This window comes from Pediculus humanus, genomic scaffold, assembly GCF_000006295.1.
Source record: "Pediculus humanus corporis 1103172108322 genomic scaffold, whole genome shotgun sequence".
In the NCBI taxonomy this organism is placed as follows: Eukaryota; Metazoa; Arthropoda; class Insecta; order Psocodea; family Pediculidae; genus Pediculus; species Pediculus humanus.
The window spans coordinates 473,052-495,863 of record NW_002987891.1 but is presented as its reverse complement, the minus strand read 5'-3'; the positions used below and the strand labels follow the sequence as shown (position 1 = coordinate 495,863).

The following is a 22,812-nucleotide window of genomic DNA, read 5'->3' as shown; positions in this document are numbered from 1 at the left end:
AATATATATATATATATTTTACCCACTTGATGTGCGTATGTGCGTGTGCGTGTGCGTGCGAACGCGTATTTTAAAAATCCGATTCGAAAAAATAATAATATATATATATATATATATTTATTTATTTATTATTTTTTTTTTTTAATAACAACCTAACTTAACCGTATCCAACATCGAACTGAACACAAGACGAAGTCTTTTAAAAAAAAGAAAAGACTTTTTATAAATACTCATTTAATTATTATTATTATTATTATTATTATTAAACGAACGAATGTAACGCGTTCGAATAATAATAATAATAATAATAATAATAATAATAATACGTTTCGTGCTTCTTTCTTAATTTTTTTTTTTTTTTTTTTTATAAAAAACCAATTTTGTAATTTTTTTTTTTTTTTTTTCTTTCTTTCTTTCCTTCCAACTTTTTTTTCTCTCTCCCCACTTCTCAAATTACTATTATTATCATCATCATTATTATTATTATTATTATTATTACAACTTTTTTTTCTTTTTTAAGAGGCAGCGGTTGGGTTTAAAAAAAAAAAAAAAAAAAAAAAAAAAGTTCGTTTCGTATAATAAAATTACTAATTTTAAAACTCGCGACTCGAAAAAAAAAAAATTCAAAACAACGAAACTAACGGAAATAATATTTTTAAATAAATAAATCAATAAATAAATCAATAAATAAATTAAATAAATAATAATAATAATGATAATTTATCGCGTTTCTTAAATGAAAGAGAGAGAGAGAGAGAAAGAAGTTCAAAACGAGTTTTCTAACATCAAAAAAAAATTAATAAGAAATTTATTTATTTTTTCTGTTTTTTCATTTCCATTTCCGGTTTTTTCGTTTACGCGATCATCCTTATAATTAAAATCCATCACGCCTTTTTTTTTTTAATTTTAATAATATCCGCCGCCATCTTTTTTTTTTTGAATTTAATAAATAAATAATTTGAGAGGAACGACTCGTGTCATCCACATATTTATTTTTAAAAAAAATTTTCTTAATCCATTATTATTATTATTATTATTTTAAAATATTAACAGCGAATAATAAATAAATAAATAAATTTTTTGTTTAAATATTTACAATGTAAATTTATAATAATAATAATAATAAGTATGTGCCACACATTTAATAAAACTAATCTAAAAACGTCAAACATTTTCTTTTAACATTAATTACAATTTTCAAACAAAAAAAAAAATTTTCTTTTTCATTTTCCCTCCTTTTCTTTCATTCTTTCATTCTCTCTTTCATTCTTCCCCGTTTACACTTTATTTAAATGGTATCAATCAAATGGAAAGATACAAAAACGAAAAAGAAAAAAGGAAAAACTCATTTCAAAACAAGCAACCACGTGTAAAAAAATAATCAAATATGGCGCCCTTCAAGAGACTGTATACCTTTTTGGCACCTTTTTATTAATAAAAAAGAAAAGCAGCACCGATCGGAAGCGATTTTCTATAAAAAATTATCCGTTTTTCCTCCTCATCCCCCTCCCCCACCCACCCCTTCTCCCTTCGGCAACAATATATAATAAATTTATTAAAAAAAAAGAAAAATGGTAGACGGTCAAATAATATAAATAAATACTTATAATAATAATAATAATAATAATAATAATAATAATGATAATTTTTTTTTTTTTTTTTGATTGGCGAATATTGCGCGACTTGAAGCTTTGAATTTTTTTTTTTTTTGCCCCCCCCCAATCGTTTCAAAATTTTCCTTTGCAATTTTTTTTTTAGAAATTGAACAAATTAAATTTGACAATCTTATCATTGCTTAACATAAGCAAGCATTAAGCTTAAAATTAATTATTATTATTATTATTATTATTATTATTATTATTATTATTATTATTATTATTATTATTATTATCATCATTGTGTTTATGTAAAAAAAAAAAAAAAAATTGTTTATTTCACACAAATGAAGACTAAAATGTTAGAATTGGATTTTCGCGATTATCAAGAAGATCTGAGAAAAGCAGCATGAAAAGAAATTATTATTATCATTATCGTTACTTATTAATTACGGTTATTAATAATAATAATTTATTAATTAATTAATCAAGTACTTACCCCTTGCTATGGTCCACCATGGAAGGGTAACGTATGTGACGTAAGCCTTTAAAGGAACGCTTTGTGCTCTTTTATTTTCCTTCCAAAAATGAAAAGTTTGTGTGAAACCTTTCATGGTCCATAGAGGATTATAAGCACCATCGTCTAATTCTAAGAAGGAAAAGACATAATGACATTTTTTATTGACGTGAGGTTCAATTTAAAATTTTTTTGTCTGATAATACCGTCTCTGACATCTCCAGCTTCGACTTCGGTCATTGTGTTGGCTAAAGAATCTAAACCTTCATTTTCCGACCGTGTTCTAGGATTGACAGAATCTGATTTTGACTTCCACCCGCCGCGAACAAAATAATTCAAATTGGCACTCGGGTCGCTAAGTCTTCTCTAAATGTAAACGAATAATAAAGTTTTGTGTTTTTTTATTTTTTTATTTTAAATTCCATTTTGAAAATCGAATCTTACTTGATGTCGATAAACAAAAAAATCTTCGGGATCCTGATTCCAATCTTGATCCCACATATCAACAGCACAAAGACCAGGTTCACTCGTGGGTGTTTCACAACCAGCTCCCGGTGGTTTTGTAACTGCTACCTCTGCGTGACCTTTACCATCGGGTCCTTTCATTCTTACGTATTCTATTCGGCCCGATGATGCAGATGAAAATAAACCGAATGTCATTCTCTGAGACATTTTTGCATTGGCGCTCACCTAAAGTTAAATTTTATGTAATAATATATTTATTTACATAAAAAAAAAATTAATAAACTTAATAAGTTTTGGAAAACATACTCTGGCATCGTAAACCCATTTTAAAGCATCATATCTAATAGAACCGAGAAATATTACTCCATGAGTAGATCCTTCTCTATCTGTGGCGACTAATTCTACACACACCATTTCACCATCACGAACTGTTATATCAGAAAAAACCTAATAAGAGAAAATTTACACCAATCATTCGATTAAAAAGGAAAGGTTGTGAAATATAAATCGTTTTTAAAAAATTTTTCGTTACCTCATCGAAATTATCAATCATGAAACAAATGTAAGGATAAGTCATGTCTTCAGTTTCTCCTTTGGTATCCATTCTTCTGTGAGAAGGTGAAGCATACACTTTCTGTAATAACATGAAATTACTAAGATGTTAAAGGTTCAATTTACCAAATACTGCACATTTGACTTACTTGTGAATGCCTTTTTAAAATTTGAAGTTCTTTACAACTAGTTCTTGTGCAAATTGCCAGCGTTAAAACATAATCGAATTGATGGATAATTAAATTTAAATAAACTGTTTCTTCCCAATCTATGTCGGGATCACCGATGGGTAGTTTTTTACTATCTTTTCTAAATACTTCTACCTCAGTCTGTAAAAAATTTTTTTTTCCATTACAAATGGAGTAACTATTTTTAAAAAATTTATTTGCAATTGTTTATAAAGAATAATAACTCACTTCAAATTTAGGTAAATATCTTGAAGATCCTTTAATATGTTTTTTTCTAACAAAAAATAAGAGATCATCACAGTCGATTGATAACTCTGTTTGAAATAAAAAATTTCTGACAAATAAATCTGTCCAATAGGTTGTGCCATGCATACCTCCATAACCTCTGTCTAAAAATTAAAAAAAAAACATTTTAACTTATTAATAAAATATGAATTGTAAAAACAGCATTTGTATAACTTATTTATGCAGTGACAAATAAAAATTTTACTGTTGACTCACCATCTTTCAGTAGTTGTCTCATTTCTTTTGCTCTTTGAAAATTAATTTCTTCAATTAATTGTTCCATCATGCTTGATGTTTTAAGTAGAGATGATACATTTGAATAAGAACTACTGTACGAAGAAGACATTTTACAACTTTATTTCTCATAAGCAAAAGTTTCCAGAAAAAAAAAAAAAAAACGTTTACTATCCCAAATGGGCGGATTAGCACAACCTTAATTTACGTCGATGTCATAAAATATGTTTTTTAAATATCATTTTCTTTTCCTAATATATTAAACTAATAATAATATAACGACAGTTATCAAATATGAATAAGCGCCATTTATAATAATATTTGTATTACTTATCAAACCATATTTGTTTCCTAAAAAACGATTAGTCGATTCAATATATCGATTATCTTAATAAAAAAAACAATAATGGCCGAACTAATAATTAATATATTAATGTTTACAAATTGTTTTATCACTATATACGCTTCTTATCATTGGGTTGTCACTGAAAATGGAAAAATACAGTCGCAGGTGTTTATTATTTACTTGACGTTTTCAATTAAAAAATTTCTCTTATAAAATTTTTTCCTTTATTTTAATTTTATAATTTTTGAAAAGAGTTTATGTGACGTGACTTGACTGTGTTATTAATTTATTTTATTTATTTTTAAAATTTTTTTAAGAGTGATTTGAAAAACTTTTATGATTATAATAAAAAGATATTTATTTTGTTTCAATACTCATAAATATTATGGGGAAAATTTTTTTTTTTGTTTTTATTAAACATAATTAAATAATTGTTTTCATTTTTTTTTTTTTAGGTGGATAGTAGTGGATTTCCACTTACCAAAAATAATGATTTGTTTGTATTCTTAGAACAAGAACAAAGACTTGCCACGATAAAAAATTTATATAAACAATTGTTAATACTAAAAAAATCGATTGATATTCAAAGGGCCAAAATTGAAGGAGAAGAAGATTTAGAAAAAAGACTGTATTCAACTGACATAGACTGTTTACTAGGCAGAGTGCCATTAAGTAAACATAATTTAAATACTGAATTTTTAGATTATGGTCAAGGTACAAGGTACATAATAAAGAATATTGATGATACCCATTCATTTAAACGAATAGAAATTTATTTAACATTAACAAAAAACTATTTTCTTTTTTTCAGGCCTAAAATGAAAGACAATTTTCAAAATTTGGAACTTGATTGCACAACATATTCAAATTTAGATTTTAGCATGAGAACATTTCCACATTTAGACACATTAAATAAAAGAAATAATTTTAATTTAACCGTTGATCCAGTGCCTTCTAAAACAATTTTTAATTTTAATATCGATGCCATGCTTAGAAATAATAGTTCAGATTGGACTGCTTACAATATAGCATCCTTTTATTGGAGAACTTTAGGAAATGGGACCAAAGCTGTGGAGTGTGCGAGGCGAGCCGTTTATTTCTCACCAATGTAACAAAAACAACTTATATGGAATTACAAATTTTTTTTTTTTTTTTTTGTATATATATATATAAAAAAAAAAAAATACTATTTTAGGAGTGAGAGATATATAGTGTTACTTAATCTAGGTACTCTATTACAAGAACTTCACAGTTTGGGAGAAGCAGCTATAGTACTTCACAGTGCAGTCGATCATGATCCTATACAACATATTTCACATTTAGCTTTAGGCAATGTTTATGCATCTTTGGGTGATTACAGAAGATCCATAGCTTGCTATGATAATGTTTTAAGTTTAAATCCTGGAAACATTCGTGCACTCCAGCTTAAGCATGCATTACTTTGTCAAAAAAAGTTGGAATCAGGATTGTTAGAAATTCATGCGTATGTATTATTTTTTCTTTCTTTTATATACTACTATGCTGTACCTCATTAGTAAGAATTAATATTTTAAGGTTTTCATGTAAATAACATGACAAAAATTATTTATTTAATTTTGTACCTGAAGTACCATATAAAAGTTATGTTTTTAAGGAAAAAATAAAAACTTATTATGGTAAATATTTTTTTAATTAGGGCTCTTCAAAATATTTTAAAGGATTTACAAAAGCACAATACACTTCTTGAAAAATGGTTAGATTTACAAAATCAAGTGAGTTGGGAAAAAGATACTCAAGTGAAAGAATTTTTCTCAGTGTCGCAACCATTGTACCTTAACTTGCAAATGTTGCTGCAAAATGTGGAGCAACAGGTAAATATTTTATATTATGTACTCAATGTATCCTCAATCCACTTCATTTTATATCTTCTAATTCTAATAAGTGTTTAAAATTTTCCTAATAAAGGTAAAAACTTTAAATGAAGAAGTTAGTCAGAGAAAAGTTCCAGAGAAAAAGAAAATGGAGTCAGAAAATAATCATATAACATCGGAAACAATCATCGATTGCAATTTTGAAGATTGTTCAGAATCGGAGAAAACTATGAGTGATGAAAAAGATATAATTCCAGATTTTTTATCAGAGTCTTCTGAAGATGATGATAGTGAAAAATCACAGAAATTACTTAATTCAAATCATATGTTAAAAAATGAAATGGATTCATTAATGGATTTAATTAAATCAAAATATGAAGAACAAGCCAAATTGCTTAATTTGAAAGAAAAAATTGATGAACATCACAAAAAAAAAAGAAAAGAGTTTAGCGAAGACATGAATTTTTTATCAGACCAATCATTTTTATTAAATAGTATGGATGTATGCATGAAAGATTCGAGTAATGTTAAAAAATTAAATTAAATCATTAAACAAAACTTATCGATAACAACAAATTTATTGTGCATTATTTGTTATAAAATGATTGATTGTTAAAATTATTATTTATTATTTAAAAGTTAATGTCTATGAAATACTATTAATCAAGAAAAAAAAAAAAAGTTTTTGATTTTATCTGTTCATATCATAATGAAAATCAAAAGTATTAAAAAATTTTTTTAAAGTACAATTATTCAACACTGCCTTCAAATTTTTTTTTTTTATTTATTTAAATATAAATATATCCTACAGATGGTATTTAATATTTGTAATTGATTTTATTATATGTAGTAAATGTTTGTTTTAAACAAAATTTTAATTTTTATATCACCTTAATGTCTTAAATTATTTTGAAATAAAAACTTTTCAAGTTCATAAATGAGTTGGGATAACTTTAATTTAAAATTTGAAACAAAGGTTTAATTAAAGGATAATTTTTTTTTTTTTATTTTATCTTATTAGGAAAATAGTTAAAAATGAATATTTGTTAGGGAAAGTTTATAAATGTCAGTGAGACATAAAAAAATTAAAATAAAATTTATATTGCTTGTCAATCATCATATAATGAATAAAAATTAAATTACCGCAAATTTTTATAGTTATAGTTTGTTAAGTTGTCAACTTGAAATATAACTTTACATATATAAAAATGGTGGATGCCTTCACTTAACGTAAACACTTTAAGCCATGAGATATTATTTTCATCGAATTATGTCTTAGTTTTACCTATTAATTTATTTAGTTCCAAATTATTGTTTCTAATAAATTAATTTTAGCCAAAATGACCATAATAGTATTTTTAATAGACACTTCAGCTTCAATGAATCAGAGAGCGTATTTAGGCGGACGACCAACTTTATTAGATGTTGCAAAAGGTGCAGTTGAAACCTTCGTTAAGGTAGAGTAAAATAACAAATAATTTATTTTCTTTTTTTTTCATTTAATCAATCAGTTTTAAATTTTTTTCGAGTAAAATTATCAATTTTTTATATTTTAAATTGTTATTATTTGATTTATTTGTATGTGAGTAGTTTGTTAGGTTAGGTTCCATTAAGAGTTGATGTAGCTTGTTAATATAACTGGTTTTTAAATGCCTGGTTTAAAAATTGTAAATTTTTTTTTTTTTTTTTTTCAGGTTCGTCAAAGGTCACCTGAAAGCAGAGTTGATAGATATATGCTTTTAACATTTGAAGATCCTCCTCATAATATAAAAGTAATTTTATTATAATTAATTAAATTGATAGAATACAAAAGTTAAATTTTTATGACTGAAAAATTTTTTTATAGGCGGGATGGAAAGAAAACTTGGCCACATTTATGAATGAATTAAAAAATTTAGAATGCACTGGTTTAACAACTATGGGCTCTGCACTTAAACATGCATTCGATGTTTTAAACATTAATCGTATGCAAACAGGTATCGATACTTACGGTCAGGGAAGGTGTCCTTTTTTTCTCGAGCCAAGCGTGATTGTCGTAATAACCGATGGAGGAAAATTATCAAATTCATCTGGAGTTCCTGAAGAGGTACACATCAAAATTCACTTTAAATTTTAAATTAAGTTTATTGTTATAATTAATATTTATTTTAGTTTATTTTACCCATGAATTCTCCTATCCCTGGTTCGGAGCTTACGAGAGAACCATTTAGGTGGGATCAAAGATTGTTCTCCCTTGTTCTCCGTCTCTCTGGTACTCCTCCTGTTGAAAGAGATATTGGACTTGTACCCAGCGATATAAGTCCTATAGATGCAATGTGTGAAGTTACTGGAGGTATTAAAATTTAATATTTAAATTGTTTTCAAATTCCTGTAATTTTTTTTGTCATATTTTAAAATTATTTGTTCACTTTCAGGACGATCATATTCCATTACTTCACATAGAATGTTAATGCAATGTATTGATTCATTAGTACAAAAAGTTCAAAGTGGAGTTGTTATTAATTTTGAAAAAATTGGACCTGATCCATCTCCTGTCGATGGAAAAGATGAAAATGGGGAACAGTCGGAAGCACAGGATGATAAGGCAGAAGATACGGTATGTACAATTTGAATTTTATAAAGTGAATTTTAATTTTGTTTCGATGATAATTAAGAAGCTAAAAAAAATTTTTTTTTATTACATTAGGTTAAAAACAATACAGTATGGCAAAGTTGTAGGAAATTAATTTACGTCCCACGTTCAGCTCAAAAAGGTTTTGCTGTCGGATACTGGCCTATTCCTGAAAGTTTTTGGCCAGATCTAAGTGCTAGCTCTTTGGTAAAAAATAATAATAATAATAATATTTTATTAGTTTTAATTATTTATAATTAAATTTTAATTAATTTGTTTTGTCAGCCTCCAAGAACGGCTCATCCTAATTTAAAGTTTACTTGCACATCTCAAGAACCCATGGTTATTGAAAATTTACCTTTTGATAAATACGAATTAGAACCGAGTCCTCTAACGCAATACATATTGGCTAGAAAACAACCGACGGTTTGCTGGCAGGTACGTTTAATAAGTTAATCAAATAATTATCAATAACCTTTTTGGGTTGTAATGGGGATTTCATCGTTAAAGTTTAAAAAAAAAAAATTATTTTTCCAGGTTTTCGTGACGAACTCGTATAAGAATTCGGAAGCGGGTCATCCGTTCGGATACCTGAAAGCTTCGACGAATTTAACATGCGTTAATTTATTCGTTATGCCTTATAATTATCCCGTTTTATTGCAATTATTGGACGAATTGTTTCGAACTCATCGCCTTAAGCCGACAAACGAATGGAGAATACAACTTTCGAATTATCTTAAAATGATGCCAAGTTATTATGTTGGAGTATGTTTTTTTGTTTTGTTCTTCTCCATCTTCTTTTTCTTCTTCTTCTTTTCAATTTGACATTGATTGTTTCGTTTTGCAGCCCTTGAGAAGAGCCTTAACTAAAATGGGAGTTCCTGCCAGTCTTGCTCAAACCCTAATTCCAGAAACCACTGAATCTAGTATTAGTTATAGCGTAATGCAATATTTAAAAAAATTAAAAATCCAAGCTAAAAATGATTTCGAAAGGTAAATAGATGAGAGATTCCATTTTAAAATGTTTTTTTTATTTTTTTATCACGATTCTATCGAAAATATTTATTTTTTCAGACTGTGTGACGAAGTTAACAATAAACAAAATAATAAGAATATTCCAGAAGGAATACGAGTTATTCCTAGGATGCCGTTGAAAAAATCACTCGTGTCTCATCCTCTTTTGCAGGGTACGTCCAGAGTAAACTTTCTTATTCCACGTCATCATGATATTTTGATATTATGTTGTTGTTGTTGTTATAACGAAATTGTTATTGCAGATAAATTTACTTCTCTCAAAGAGCAGCTCAATGAATTCGATAGATTCGTCGTCGGCATTCCTAAAATCGGAGAAGAAAAAGTCGGTTCTGGGGGTTTTCGAAACGCGTTCGACATTCCCAGACGAAATTTATTAAATCACGTGTTGAAAATGAGAAAAAATTTCCTTCACACGTCTCTGTCACGTATCAAACTCATGGACGAAGGTTCCTTTTTAAATTAAAATTATTTAAATTTGAATCTACAACCACGAAGACTAATAATAATCTGTTACGATTTCGTTTTTAGATTTCCGCCACAGTATGCCTTTGTCGCAAATGGGCAATTATCAGGAACATTTGAAACGACTTCCTCCACCATTGAAAGAAATCGAAACTCCTCCGGTTAGACAACACATGTTTGGTAATCCATTTAAAATAGATAAGGTACGTGTAGGGGATGTGTAGGTATGGATATATGAAGATGAAAAGTTTCAGGTTTTATTTTTAAAAAAATGTTTTTTCAGAGAATGATGGTTGACGAAGCTGACGTGGATGTTGTCGGAATGTTGAGCAGAGGTACAAAACGACCCTTGTCCGATCCTGGCTCTCCGAAGCCCAACAATCGTCGAAAACCAGGTCCATTGCCAAAAGATTACACGGCGACGAGAGGTAGTTTAATTTCGAGATCGCCCTCTCCCGCCCCTATAAGCACAATAACGAAACCGGAAACGTTTGATAAGCTTACGGAAAATGACAAACCCCCGGAAATCGTCACGGATAAAAATAGGGGGTTCGCAAAAGTTATTTTAGGGAACGCGCAAAAAAATCCCGGGATGGGAGTCCTAAAAAATTCAAGCTTTAAAAATAACGTAGGAGGAAATAATAATGTCGTCGTGGGTAATTGCAAACCCGAAACGGACGGAGAGGAAACGGATATGGAAGTTGAAGTTAACGGAATCAGAGGTACCCGGAAGTCATCCGTAAAAAAAAAAAAAAAAAAAAAAATTTTTTTAGTTTTCCGTTTGTTTCTTATTTCTTTTAGAATTAATTTTCGTCAACCGGTGTTATTTATTTTTTCAGAAGTTGCTAATTCCTATAATTCCAGATCCAGAAGTCCAAGTCCTCCCGTCCTTACCATAGAAAACCTACAACCTTACGAACCTTGCAATGAAAACATGGACACGTACCAACTTCTTCCCCCGACGATAACGCTGCAAAACGACGTCGGTATTAAAAACGACGTGGAGAAAAAGGAGGATAAGAAAGATAAAAAAAGGGGATCCGTCAATTCGGGATCTGTTAATTGTGAGAAAGGGAAAGGGAAAAACGTAGGAGGAGGAGGAGGAGGAGTGGCGGCGGCGACGGCACGGCGGCGGCGGCGGCGGATCCTCAAGAAATAAGAGCCCATAATTTAAAAATAAAAAAATTAGCCTTTAAATACGTTAGAAAACCTGGGAAAAGTAAGTCGATGGGGAGTGATTATGATAATAATAATGATAATGTGGATTATTTCGTTCGTTTTTTTTTTTTTTTTTTATTCCAGATTATTCGGCACTTTTTTCCTGTTTGAAAAACATAAAAGGAGGAGGTAAAACGAAATTGAATTTAATCAAAATAGTCGTTAAAGAATGTTTGAGATTCAAAAGGAAAAATTTAGCGAATTTAGTCGAATTGTTGATAACGCAAAACGACCATTGATTTCTTATATTTTTTTTTTTTTCTGCGACAAATAAAAATAATAATAACGTGGGAGGGGGGGAGGAGGAGGAGTAAGAGGAGGAAAAGGAGGAGGAGAGAGGAAGGGAAGGATATGAATAAGAAAATAGTTTAAACGAATTTCGGCGGGTTTTTTCTCTCTCGCTCATTTCATCGTACATAAGGTAAACATAAGATTTGAAATTTGCGTTTTTTTTTTCAAAGAGTTTTTAAAAATTAAATTCATATTAAATTTTTAGGATGACGTAACGACCGAAGGAAAAGGAGGAGGAGGAGGGGCAAAAAAATCGTCTGCTAAAAAAAATTTATCAAATTTGTTTATTATTATTATTATTTATACATTCGATCAGTCACATTCTTATGTATTTTTTTTTTTTTTTTGTTTAACTTATATTCGTAAAACCTATTTCAGTCGTCTTTCATTGATTCGATTATTCATTTAAATTCGAAAATTATTATTATTATTAATGTCAAACAGAAAAAAAGAAAGAAAAAAAGAAAAAAAAAAAAATAATAATAATATTTTTATAAAAAAAAAAAAAAAAAAACAGGAAAAAATTATTTTTTCGTTATAAAATAACAATCCGTTATTTTTTTTTGTACGAATTTTTTTTCAGATTTGATGAATTGTTGTTTGTTATTTTTTTCTTCATTTGGAGTTTTTGTGTGAGGAAAATTCGATTCCTTAGTACTTCCGGAATCATTTTGATTATTCGCGCAACCTTCCGGTGATTTTTTTTCCCTAAAATTTTCCATTTTTTCATCGGAAAATAAATTTTGAGATGAGCTTAAATTATTTTCCAAATCGACGGTTTGATCTTTGGTTCCTTTGTGAAAATTTATTTCGTTTTCGTACCAAATCGTATCCGTCGTAATAAATTTTTCCTCTTTGTTAGATGATGATGAACTTTGACATTCGAATGAAAATTTATTTCGTTTGACGTCGTTTTCGTCCAAATCTTCGAAATCTACATCCATATCCGGAAAATTGATCGAATCCTCGCCGTCGTCTGCACATTCGGTGGTATTATTTAACTTTGCATTTTCAGTTGCCGAAATTGCCCGGAATTCCGATGTTGTGGGAATTTGTTGATTTCCTGTTTGTAAATGAAAATAATTATTATTATTATTATCGTTAAATGATTATCGACGAGGGAATTTTTTTTCGTTTCGACACATACTAACTTTTTTCATTGTTTTTTTCTATTAATTCTTTTACGAATTGAAACACGGTTTGTGATTTTCTTTTTTCCCTGTGGTACAAACGAATAATTCTATACAGCATCCCTAGAACAAAAAAATGAGATAAATTTATTTTTTCACGTACGCGCATGCGCACTTTACAATTCACCACGTACCGACGTTTACGTTGTTTTCAACGAGTAAATTATAAACTTCTTCGATTTGTTTTTTTAACGCCAAGTCTCCGAACGTTAAATAAAGCATGTTTCTTCGAGCTTGAGACGAAGCCATTAATTGAATTAAGGATTTGAGTTGTGGATCACCACCGAATGCTCCGCATCCCCAATTTCCCGTTGCCAGAGGAAGAGGAAGACCGTCTTCCAACGGTTTAAATCCGACGTAAGCCTTCAAAATGTCTAAACCCATTAACATTTAAATAAAATAATATTCGTTCGTTTTTTAATGATTTTAACAGAGGCGAAATCACCTTTTTCAATTCCCTAAGGATTTTACTTTCCCGAAATTGCTCGGGAAAACGGTGGAAATAAAGGGCATCGACAACAATTAAATAAGTTTTTCTCCGCCCCGATTCGTCCATTTCCGTGACGTCATCGTAGTTTCCGCCATATTTAAAAGTACTTGCGTATCCGGAATAGTTGCAATATCGTTCAGCACCTTAAAAATTCACAATCATAACCAGGTATTTTTTAATTTTAAAAAATTTATAAAAGTTAACGGAAAAAAAGTTTGAGTTACCGGCAATAAATAATGCTTCATTATCTGCCAAACTTTCTGTAAATAATCTTGCTGCAATTAACTCGGGACAAATAATGAATCTTATTTCTTCTTGAACGCAACCTCTGCCCAAGACACCACCACCAACATATCTGGAATAAACATTGAATTCAGTTTCTCTACCTAATTACATTGTTCATAAGTTATTTAATTTAAAAATTACTTGTTGGCAAAATCCATTTGCAAAAATCCATTCTGATCTTCAATTTTTCCTTTCGCATCAACAGTCAACGAAGTTAATGCGACAGATGTTTTATCCCATCTGGGAAATTTATGATCAGGAATGCATAATCTATGAAAAGATAAAAGGCCACCAGGGTCTAAAACATTGATATTAAATTTCTTTAGGTAAGAATATAAAATAATTAATAATAATAATAACAAAAAACTTACGTTTTTTCTTAATTTTATTAAAATAATGAACAATACATTTAAGTTTTTCAATGTTACAATTCACAGAAGGGCCAATACTGCTTTCATATAACCTAAAAAAAAAAAATTAATAAATATAATTTGATGTAATAAATAAATAGAATTTCTTTTTAAAAAAACTTGTGGACTCACGAAATAAAATTAAAAGATGGACAATCGGCTTTTCCCTTTGGAAATGTACATAAAAAAGCATTTGCCAAAAGGCTGGCTATCTAAAAATAAAAAATGTATTAAATTATGTATTTAAATGATTTTTAATAATGTTTTTTTTCACTTACTTGAATTTGATGCAGGTTTATCACAGAATTTTTACCAGTTTTTAATAATTCTAATTTAGGTACAAGAGTTTTTAATTCTAATGCTAAATGTCTTATCGTCGACAATGTGCCATCTTCTTGAAAAAACTCTCGTACTTCATTATCATTCAACTAAAATAAAAATAACTCAATTAAAAAAATGAATGTTAAAAAGTATGTTGATTGTAAAAGTCAGTAATTTACCTTACATTTGAAAAATATTTTTGAAGAATGAAAAATTTCCAAAATGGTTGACTTTGTTTTCCATTTTTATCTACTACGATATTATAACTTTTTATAATATTGATTAAATCCAAACAATTTAAAATTTGATTTGATAAATCTAATTGTTTAAGAATCATGTCCCATCTTGTACACGATTCTTCACAATCCTAGTTGATAAAACAAACAAACTGCATTATTTTGAGTAATTTTCAAAAATTGCAGGGGAACAAAAAAAAAGGTTTACTAACCCCATTTGATATATTTATTCTAAGGGTATCATCCCATGGCATAAGTACGAAATCTGATGAATATGTTTTTTCCTGAAATAATTTTTGCATTTTTTCTTATATGTTTTAATAAAATTGTTAAATTACTGAATACAAATTTTCAACATTTAAATACATAATATTGAAAAAAATTTTAATTTATACTATATTGAATTATTATTATTATCAACAACACAATTTATTGAACTAAAAATAAATAAGTCATTGCGATGTAATTAAAAACGGTTTCCAATGCCAAAAATTTCAAGGTAGAAAATTTATTAACGTATTATTTGAAAAATTTGTTTGGTAAAAGAGAAATATTTTTAGTAAAAGTGATTCTAACGTAAACTGTAGATTTACGTAAGAGTGTCTTTAACCACGTCAGATGTTAATGCCACTGCGAGATTAATAAAAAAATAAATTAATAAGTTTTAATTAAAAAGTTTTTTAACAATATTATTATTTTATCCAAAGCAATATTATTAAAAATAAATCAAATTGTAATGATTAAAATTAAACTTTTATAAAAAATTATATTTTTAACGGAATTTGCATTTAAATAATTCTATTAATTTTTTTAATCGAAAACTCTTTAAATTTGAAAAATGGCGGATATTTTTTATTAAATACAGTGGCATTAAAAAATCAAGGTGACCCTGACAGGTCGTTTTTAACAGTGATAAAAGTCGTTATAAGTTTTATAAAAAGTTTCATAAGTTTTTATCCGTGTTTGTAAGTAATATATACGTATAATTTATAACGACAATTAAAATTATTATATTTTGTTTAAATTAATTTATTTCTAAAATCATTATTCACTTTTTTAAGCGGAAAAATTTGTGTACGTGCCAAGGATCAAGGATTAAAATTACAAGGTATTTTTCCCTTCTTACTCAATATATAATTGTTAAACGTTTAATTGATCTATTTAATTATGTTCAACTTGTTTTAATTTTAAATAACTCCCTTTTTTCTTCCACATGTTTACACATGTGGAAACATTTTCAATGTTTTTAAAATCGATATTTAAAATTTTCCAAAGGTATTAAAATAATAAACAAAACAAATCAAAATCATTTTTAATAAATTTATTTTCTTATATATATATATATATATAGAAATGGAGCCTGAAAAAATTAAATTTATTAAAAGAGGTTCACATAAAGGAAAAGGTTTAGCAGTTTTTACAAGTGGTGGAGATTCTCAAGGTAATAAAATCAATATTTTATTTATTTTTTTTCGTTTTTTTCTTTTTCTCTCACATATTAATGTATATTTTTTTTTTTTAGGTATGAATGCAACTGTTAGAGCAGTTGTTAGAATGGGAATTTATTTGGGTTGCAAAGTTTATTTTATTAAAGAAGGATATCAGGGCATGGTTGATGGCGGTGACAATATTGTCGAAGCCAACTGGTCATCTGTTTCCTCAATTATTCACAAGGTTTTTAATATTTTTATTTAATTTATAATAAGAATTTGTCTTATTAACTTAACTGCAGTTATTCATTGCACATGAACATTTTTTTATAAATATTTTATTTCAGGGTGGTACTGTAATCGGTTCTGCAAGGTGCAGTGATTTTAGAGAAAGAGAAGGAAGGTTAAAAGCAGCCAAAAATCTTGTTTTAAAAGGAATTAGTAATTTAGTTGTTATTGGGGGTGATGGATCACTGACAGGTGCTAATTTATTTAGACAAGAATGGCCTTCACTATTAGCAGAACTTGTAAACACTGGTAACTATAAGTAATTTTTTTTTTTTTTTTTCCATTTTTCAAATAATTATTCTGCTAAAAGTCCTTTATGATTAATCAGGTGAAATTCAGCAAGAAGCAAGTGATCAGTATAGCCATTTACACATAGTTGGATTAGTCGGTTCAATTGATAATGATTTTTGTGGAACGGACATGACAATCGGAACAGATTCAGCACTTCATAGAATTGTCGAAGCTATCGATGCGATCGCTTCGACTGCTTATTCTCATCAGAGAACATTTATTATGGAAGTAATGGGAAGACATTGTGGGTGAGTGACAAATTCATAATGTTAATTAAGCTCAGTGTCAAAATTTTCACTAAATTTGTCTGCAATTGATGGGGTTTTATTGACTTTAGGTATTTAGCCCTAGTAACAGCTCTAACGAGTGAAGCTGATTATGTATTTGTTCCTGAAAGTCCACCTCCAAATGATTGGCCCGAGAAACTTTGCTCCAAATTAGAACAGGTTATTTATTGTAAATGAAATCAACTGATTTGATTATATATTATTTGTTCTCGAATATTTTTCTTTACATAATTGCATGTTAAATCTGCATAATCCAAAGACTGAAAAAGTCTAATTTTTATGTACATATATTTTTTTATTTCTTCTCTCGACTTTTAGCATAAATTTTATTTATATATATATATACTAACATTGTAAATTTTTATTTTGCAATAATTGTCGTTGCATGTATTTAGTATTTAATGTATTTACTCATAAAATAAGACTAATCGTTTTAATTTCGAATAACAGGTTCAACTTCCAACAACTCTGAAAAAGGTTTTTTTTTTTTTTCAAAATGGATTTTTTCCAAGCATGTTTTATTTGTTTTTAGATATTTAGCTTTGGTTGCGGCTCTTAGTACCGAAGCAGATTTTATTTTTATACCCGAATGGCCTCCCACAGAAGATTGGCCAATTAAATTATGCAGTGCTTTAAAGCAGGCAAGATTTAATTTCATTTTTTTTTTTTTTTTTATTTTTATTATCTTGTATCAACTGTGCCTTTCCAGTTTTTAAAAAAAACTTATCCTTGAAAAAAAAAAAAGTCCAGGTATGGAGGGTAAAGTACTTTTTAGGTAACATGTTTATGTATTTTTTGTCTTGCATAATAATGTATAATATACATAATAATTGTGAATTTGATTTTTATAAATTACTCTTTACTAAAAAAATGTATTGTTTGTTTTAATAATGGTCGAACACTTGGATGAAATTTTTTAGGAAAGACAAATCGGACAACGGTTAAATATAATTATTGTTGCCGAAGGAGCCATCGATAGAGATGGAAAACCAATAACAGCGGAAATGGTTAAAGAAGTTGTTGTTAGCAAATTAAAACAAGATACGAGAATAACCGTTTTGGGTCACGTTCAACGTGGAGGAAATCCATCTGCTTTTGACAGAATTTTGGTAAGCGGTCAAATTAAATTTAAGTGCAATTTGTATTTTATATACAAAGTCATTTATTGATTTTATTCGACAGGGATGTCGGATGGGAGCTGAAGCTGTCATGGCTTTAATGGAAGCTCAACCGGAAACGGAAGCTTGTGTTGTTTCCCTCGATGGTAATCAGGCTGTGAGACTACCCTTAATGCAATGCGTTGAAAAGACAAAAGCCGTCTCTAAGGTTTTTTTATTATTTATTATTGGTTATAAGTTTTTCACGAGGAAAATAAAATGTGATTTTTTTTTTTTTTTTTTTTGATAGGCAATGGCAGAAAAAGATTGGAGTAAGGCTGTGGAATTGCGTGGGAGGAGTTTTCATAGAAATTTAGAAATTTATAAAATGTTAACAAGATTGAAACCTCCCACTTTAGATGAAAATAAAAAAGATCAAGTAATGATTCGTTGAGCAGACATGATTTTTTTTTTTTTTGCTCTTTTTCTAATTTTATTTCCACCGCAGGGAGGTTTAACTTTGGGTGTTATGCATATCGGAGCACCGGCTTGCGGAATGAATGCCGCGGTGAGAAGTTTTGTACGAAATTGCATTTACAGAGGAGAAACAATTATGGGAATCCACGATGGCATCGAGGGTCTATGCAACGGAAACGTAAGTATTAACATAATTCAACATAAAATTAAAATGGTCGAAAGGTTTCCACATATCATTTTTTTATTCAGGTTCAAAAAATGACTTGGGCGGATGTCACTGGTTGGATAGCATTAGGTGGAGCTATGCTAGGAACTAAAAGAACATTGCCGAGTAAAAAATTTCCCGAAACTGCTGCCAAGCTTAAAGAATTTGGAATTCAAGGATTGCTGATTATCGGTGGATTCGAGGTGATTCATTTGAATATTCCCTAAATAAACGGAAATGGAAAATTATTTATTATTAAATTTTTTTTTTTCTTTTTTTGTTTTAGGCATATCAAGGTGCTTTGCAGTTGTACGAAAATAGAGACAAATATCCAGAATTTCGAATACCTATCGTGGTTATTCCATCGACCATATCGAATAACGTTCCCGGAACGGATTTCTCCTTGGGGAGTGATACTGCTTTGAATGAAATAACCGAAGTAAATACGTTTACGGTTGTCTAATGCAAAATATTTTCATTCGCGTTTACTCACTCTTGCTTTTCATTCGTAGATTTGCGACAGGATTCGTCAATCTGCTCAGGGAACCAAACGACGAGTTTTCATAATTGAAACAATGGGTGGTTTTTGCGGATATTTAGCCACACTCGCAGGTCGGGTATAATGTTCGCATCGGAATCATAATAAGTAATCGTAATTTTTAACACTTTTCGAACGTTTTTGCAGGTTTGGCTGGTGGCGCCGATGCTGCGTACATATTCGAAGAGAAATTTTCCATAAAAGATTTACAACAAGATGTTTATCACATGGCATCGAAAATGGCCGAAGGAGTTCAAAGGGGTTTGATATTAAGAAATGAAAAAGCCAACGATAATTACAATACGGATTTCATATACAGATTATATTCGGAAGAAGGAAAGGGACTGTTCAGCGCCAGAATGAACGTTTTAGGTACGTGCAGTAGTCGAACGTTTCAGGTTGGAGTTGTATAAAATAATATTTATATTTCGTATGAATTTAGGACACATGCAACAGGGTGGTTCGCCCACTCCTTTCGATCGTAATTTAGGTACCAAAATGGGCGCGAAAACGGTCGAATGGATATCTCGAAAAGTGAAAGAATCTTTGCAACCGGATGGAACGGTTTGCGCCAACACACCAGATTCTGCCGTGCTTTTAGGTGTCATTCGGAGACAATACAAATTTACACCTCTCGAGGAAATCGTTTCGTACACTAATTTCGAGTACGAAATTTGTTAAAATTTAACATTTTATTTACTTATTTATTTACGAAAATCAGGTAAATCAGGTATTTTTTATTGTAGGCAAAGAATTCCGATGGTCCAATGGTGGCTTCATCTTAGACCCTTATTAAGAATTCTCGCCAAACACGATAGTACATACGAAGAAGAGGGTATGTACATGACGGTCGAAGAAACAAGTGAAGATAATCCTTTAATTTAAATAAACGAGGATTAACGACCTTTTATTATTATTATTATTATTGCGAAATTAGATAATTTATATTAATTGTGATTTAGAAAATATTATATATATTATCATTATTTAATCAAGTATTTTAGATAATTAATATTTGTGATATGCTTGTTTATTATTATTATTTAATTTTTGTTTTATCAATAAATAAAATAAAATTATTATTAATTAATTATTACGTGAAAAGATATAATTTATTTCCTTAAAATATATACACACACACAGTTTAATCATATCCATTATGAAAAAAATTCTTTTTTTTTTTTTAAAAGTAAATTAATAAATTATTTAAATTTTATCTCAATTTTAATTTTACCTAATAAATTGTTTCATTTCATTTTAAAACATGACAAAAGTTTTTTTTTTTTAAAAAAATTAATAAGAAGAAAATAAAAGAAATATTAAAAAAATAAAAAACGGAAACGGAAATGGAATTTTTTAAAAAAAAAAAAAAAAAAAAAAGTTGTAACCGATTATATGACGACGTGACTTAAAGAATTCTATACAAGAACCATTTTTCCTTTGAGGCTAAACGTCAGGAAGTATTCGGTTCGGTATCATTGATCAGAGTAGGGTGTGAGTCCGTATGTTTTTATTAATAATTAACGTGGTTTTTGGCGTGAATTCTTAATAAAATTAGTTAAATTATAGTTATTTAATTTTTGGTAATGAATTTGCGGTTATACTTAATAACATCCTGTGCTTTATTCATAGGATTAACTTCGGCTCACAAGGTAACTAAAACAATAATTTTTTTCCAACTTTTTTTTTTTTTTTTCGGCCATTTTGTTTTTGTGTCATAAATAATAAAATAATAAAAACTTATTTTATTACATGTCCGTACTGTGATTTTTAGTTTTTATTTTTAATTAAAACGTACAAAAAAAAAAAAAAATTCTTTTAAATTTAATTTTAATATTTTAATTTAATTTATATAAATAATTTTTTTTTAATTTGGAAACGTTTCCTTTTAGTTGATGCCTTTTTTAAAATTCGTATAATCCTAACGAAATAAACAAAATGTAATGGAAAAAAAATTTTTTTTTTCGTCGTTTGTAATTATTCGATTCTTATTTACTTTTATTAAAAAATATTATTAGATTGTTTTAATATTTTTTTTTTAATTTAAATGAAAGGTTTACTTAGTTTTACGTACGACCGAATTTTTTCTTATTAACATCCTGGTTTTAAAGTTTTGTTTTTTCTCTCTCTCTCTCTCTCTCTCCAAAAAAAACGTTATTTTGTCTAATTTTTGTTATATAAAACAATTATTTTAAAAACTCAATACTTTATTTAGTATTAACAGTAAAGAAAGTAAAAAATGCATGTAAGCATGTAGGCAATGTGTATAATTTTATAAAATCATGCATTTTAATTTGTACATTCGAATAAAATCATTTTTCAAGGTGGTTCGAATAAATGGTTAAACATATCTGCAAATTCGAGTTGTTTAATGGTTAATTTTTATCAAACGATTTAAACTTTCACATCTCCAATCACATTTAGTTGTTTCTAAAAAAAAAAAAAAGTCTTAAAGTCTTGTTTTTTACCTTTTCTGGCAGTTGGACTAAACTCTTACATAAATTTTTCTCGAAATAATTATGTTACAGTCAAATCGACAATCATATCGAAACTGATTCCCTTTTTTTACTCGTTTCTTTTCATGTTTATGTCATGTATTTGAAAATAAGAATTATTATTAATTTTAGATTATATATACATTAAAAACATTTAACAGTCATATTGTTTGTTTGAAAATGTAGTGTTTAGCAATATTAAAACAATTAATATGTAATGAGTACAAATTTAAGTTTCTCGAAACAAATTAAAACAAAAATCGAATTCTTGAAAAACTTATCGATTTACAAAAAAGAAATTGTAATGGTAAAAAATTGTTGTTATTATTATAAATATGTTAGTTTGTTCTGAACAAACAACTTGTCTGACTATGTGTTAGATAAATAAACCAGCAGTAAACATGAAGGTAAACAATTTTTTTTTTTGAAAATAATCAAAGTCACTCATTTAATAATTATGATGATGATGATGATGGTTTCTTTTTTAAATCAAATCGTTTTTCACTTTATGTGTAACATTTTAAAAAAAAAAAAATTTCATTATTTATACATATATAAAATGATTTAGATTGATTATTATTATTATTATTATTTAGTTAATATGTCATCAAACAAAGTTAAATAGATAAATTATTTGTGACTCATTTTTAAATTGATTCAATATTTTTAAATTAATATAATGAAAACCGCCTCTGCAAATAAATTTAATCAATAATCAAAAAAAAAAAATTTGTATGACATTTTTTTTTTTTTTTTTTTTTTTACAAAAAATCATTTTCATCAAATTTTTTAATTTGTTACAACGGACATTGACCTGTTTGTTTTTTAAGAGAGAGAGAGAGAATTTATAATAAAACAATAATAATAATAACTATAAATTATTTATTTATTTATTTATTTATATATGAAATAATGTTGTGGAATTTAAACTTTATTAATTTATTGGTTAAACCAAACAAAATAAATAAATAAAATTGTTTATAATAAAATGTTAGTCAGTCCTGTGCTTGGTGGTGGTGGTGGTGATGATGGGGGTGGTGGTGGTGGTGGTGGTGATGATGATGGGGGTGGTGGTGGTGGTGATGATGATGGGGGTGGTGGTGGTGTTGGTTAGTAGTCAGTT

At 28.2% G+C, this 22,812-nt stretch overlaps 5 protein-coding genes across 5 annotated transcripts; 3 read left to right on the top strand and 2 right to left on the bottom strand.

The window, feature by feature from the left end:
- Positions 1 to 1,949: 1,949 nt before the first annotated feature.
- Positions 1,950 to 3,948, bottom strand: Phum_PHUM615920 (uncharacterized protein; the record flags this gene model as incomplete). The annotated part of the gene is made up of 9 exons (XM_002433110.1): positions 1,950 to 1,990; positions 2,095 to 2,244; positions 2,319 to 2,478; positions 2,557 to 2,802; positions 2,884 to 3,024; positions 3,110 to 3,211; positions 3,279 to 3,458; positions 3,546 to 3,706; positions 3,819 to 3,948. 9 exons carry the CDS (start codon positions 3,946 to 3,948, stop codon positions 1,950 to 1,952), a joined length of 1,311 nt encoding a protein of 436 aa, XP_002433155.1.
- Positions 3,949 to 4,269: 321 nt separating this feature from the next.
- Phum_PHUM615910 (uncharacterized protein) lies at positions 4,270 to 6,576 on the top strand (the record flags this gene model as incomplete). Its single annotated transcript, XM_002433109.1, has 6 exons — positions 4,270 to 4,347; positions 4,638 to 4,903; positions 4,994 to 5,290; positions 5,378 to 5,665; positions 5,858 to 6,032; positions 6,127 to 6,576. 6 exons carry the CDS (start codon positions 4,270 to 4,272, stop codon positions 6,574 to 6,576), a joined length of 1,554 nt encoding a protein of 517 aa, XP_002433154.1.
- A 796-nt stretch (positions 6,577 to 7,372) lies between these two features.
- Positions 7,373 to 11,597, top strand: Phum_PHUM615900 (dice1/dead/H box polypeptide, putative; the record flags this gene model as incomplete). The annotated part of the gene is made up of 16 exons (XM_002433108.1): positions 7,373 to 7,489; positions 7,727 to 7,804; positions 7,879 to 8,118; positions 8,184 to 8,364; positions 8,447 to 8,628; positions 8,719 to 8,850; positions 8,929 to 9,081; positions 9,181 to 9,408; positions 9,491 to 9,636; positions 9,718 to 9,830; positions 9,921 to 10,124; positions 10,207 to 10,343; positions 10,424 to 10,862; positions 10,914 to 11,126; positions 11,210 to 11,359; positions 11,443 to 11,597. 16 exons carry the CDS (start codon positions 7,373 to 7,375, stop codon positions 11,595 to 11,597), a joined length of 2,868 nt encoding a protein of 955 aa, XP_002433153.1.
- A 576-nt stretch (positions 11,598 to 12,173) lies between these two features.
- Phum_PHUM615890 (polyA glycohydrolase, putative) lies at positions 12,174 to 14,883 on the bottom strand (the record flags this gene model as incomplete). The annotated part of the gene is made up of 11 exons (XM_002433107.1): positions 12,174 to 12,712; positions 12,801 to 12,902; positions 12,974 to 13,202; positions 13,285 to 13,472; positions 13,554 to 13,684; positions 13,756 to 13,912; positions 13,986 to 14,077; positions 14,157 to 14,236; positions 14,303 to 14,452; positions 14,530 to 14,712; positions 14,794 to 14,883. The coding sequence occupies 11 exons, from the start codon at positions 14,881 to 14,883 to the stop codon at positions 12,174 to 12,176; spliced, it is 1,941 nt and encodes a 646-aa protein (XP_002433152.1).
- A 1,051-nt stretch (positions 14,884 to 15,934) lies between these two features.
- Phum_PHUM615880 (6-phosphofructokinase, putative) lies at positions 15,935 to 20,079 on the top strand (the record flags this gene model as incomplete). The annotated part of the gene is made up of 16 exons (XM_002433106.1): positions 15,935 to 16,022; positions 16,104 to 16,255; positions 16,359 to 16,548; positions 16,628 to 16,838; positions 16,928 to 17,036; positions 17,484 to 17,504; positions 17,798 to 17,986; positions 18,060 to 18,203; positions 18,285 to 18,413; positions 18,483 to 18,629; positions 18,701 to 18,859; positions 18,943 to 19,095; positions 19,169 to 19,268; positions 19,342 to 19,566; positions 19,637 to 19,859; positions 19,941 to 20,079. The coding sequence occupies 16 exons, from the start codon at positions 15,935 to 15,937 to the stop codon at positions 20,077 to 20,079; spliced, it is 2,379 nt and encodes a 792-aa protein (XP_002433151.1).
- Positions 20,080 to 22,812: the final 2,733 nt, after the last annotated feature.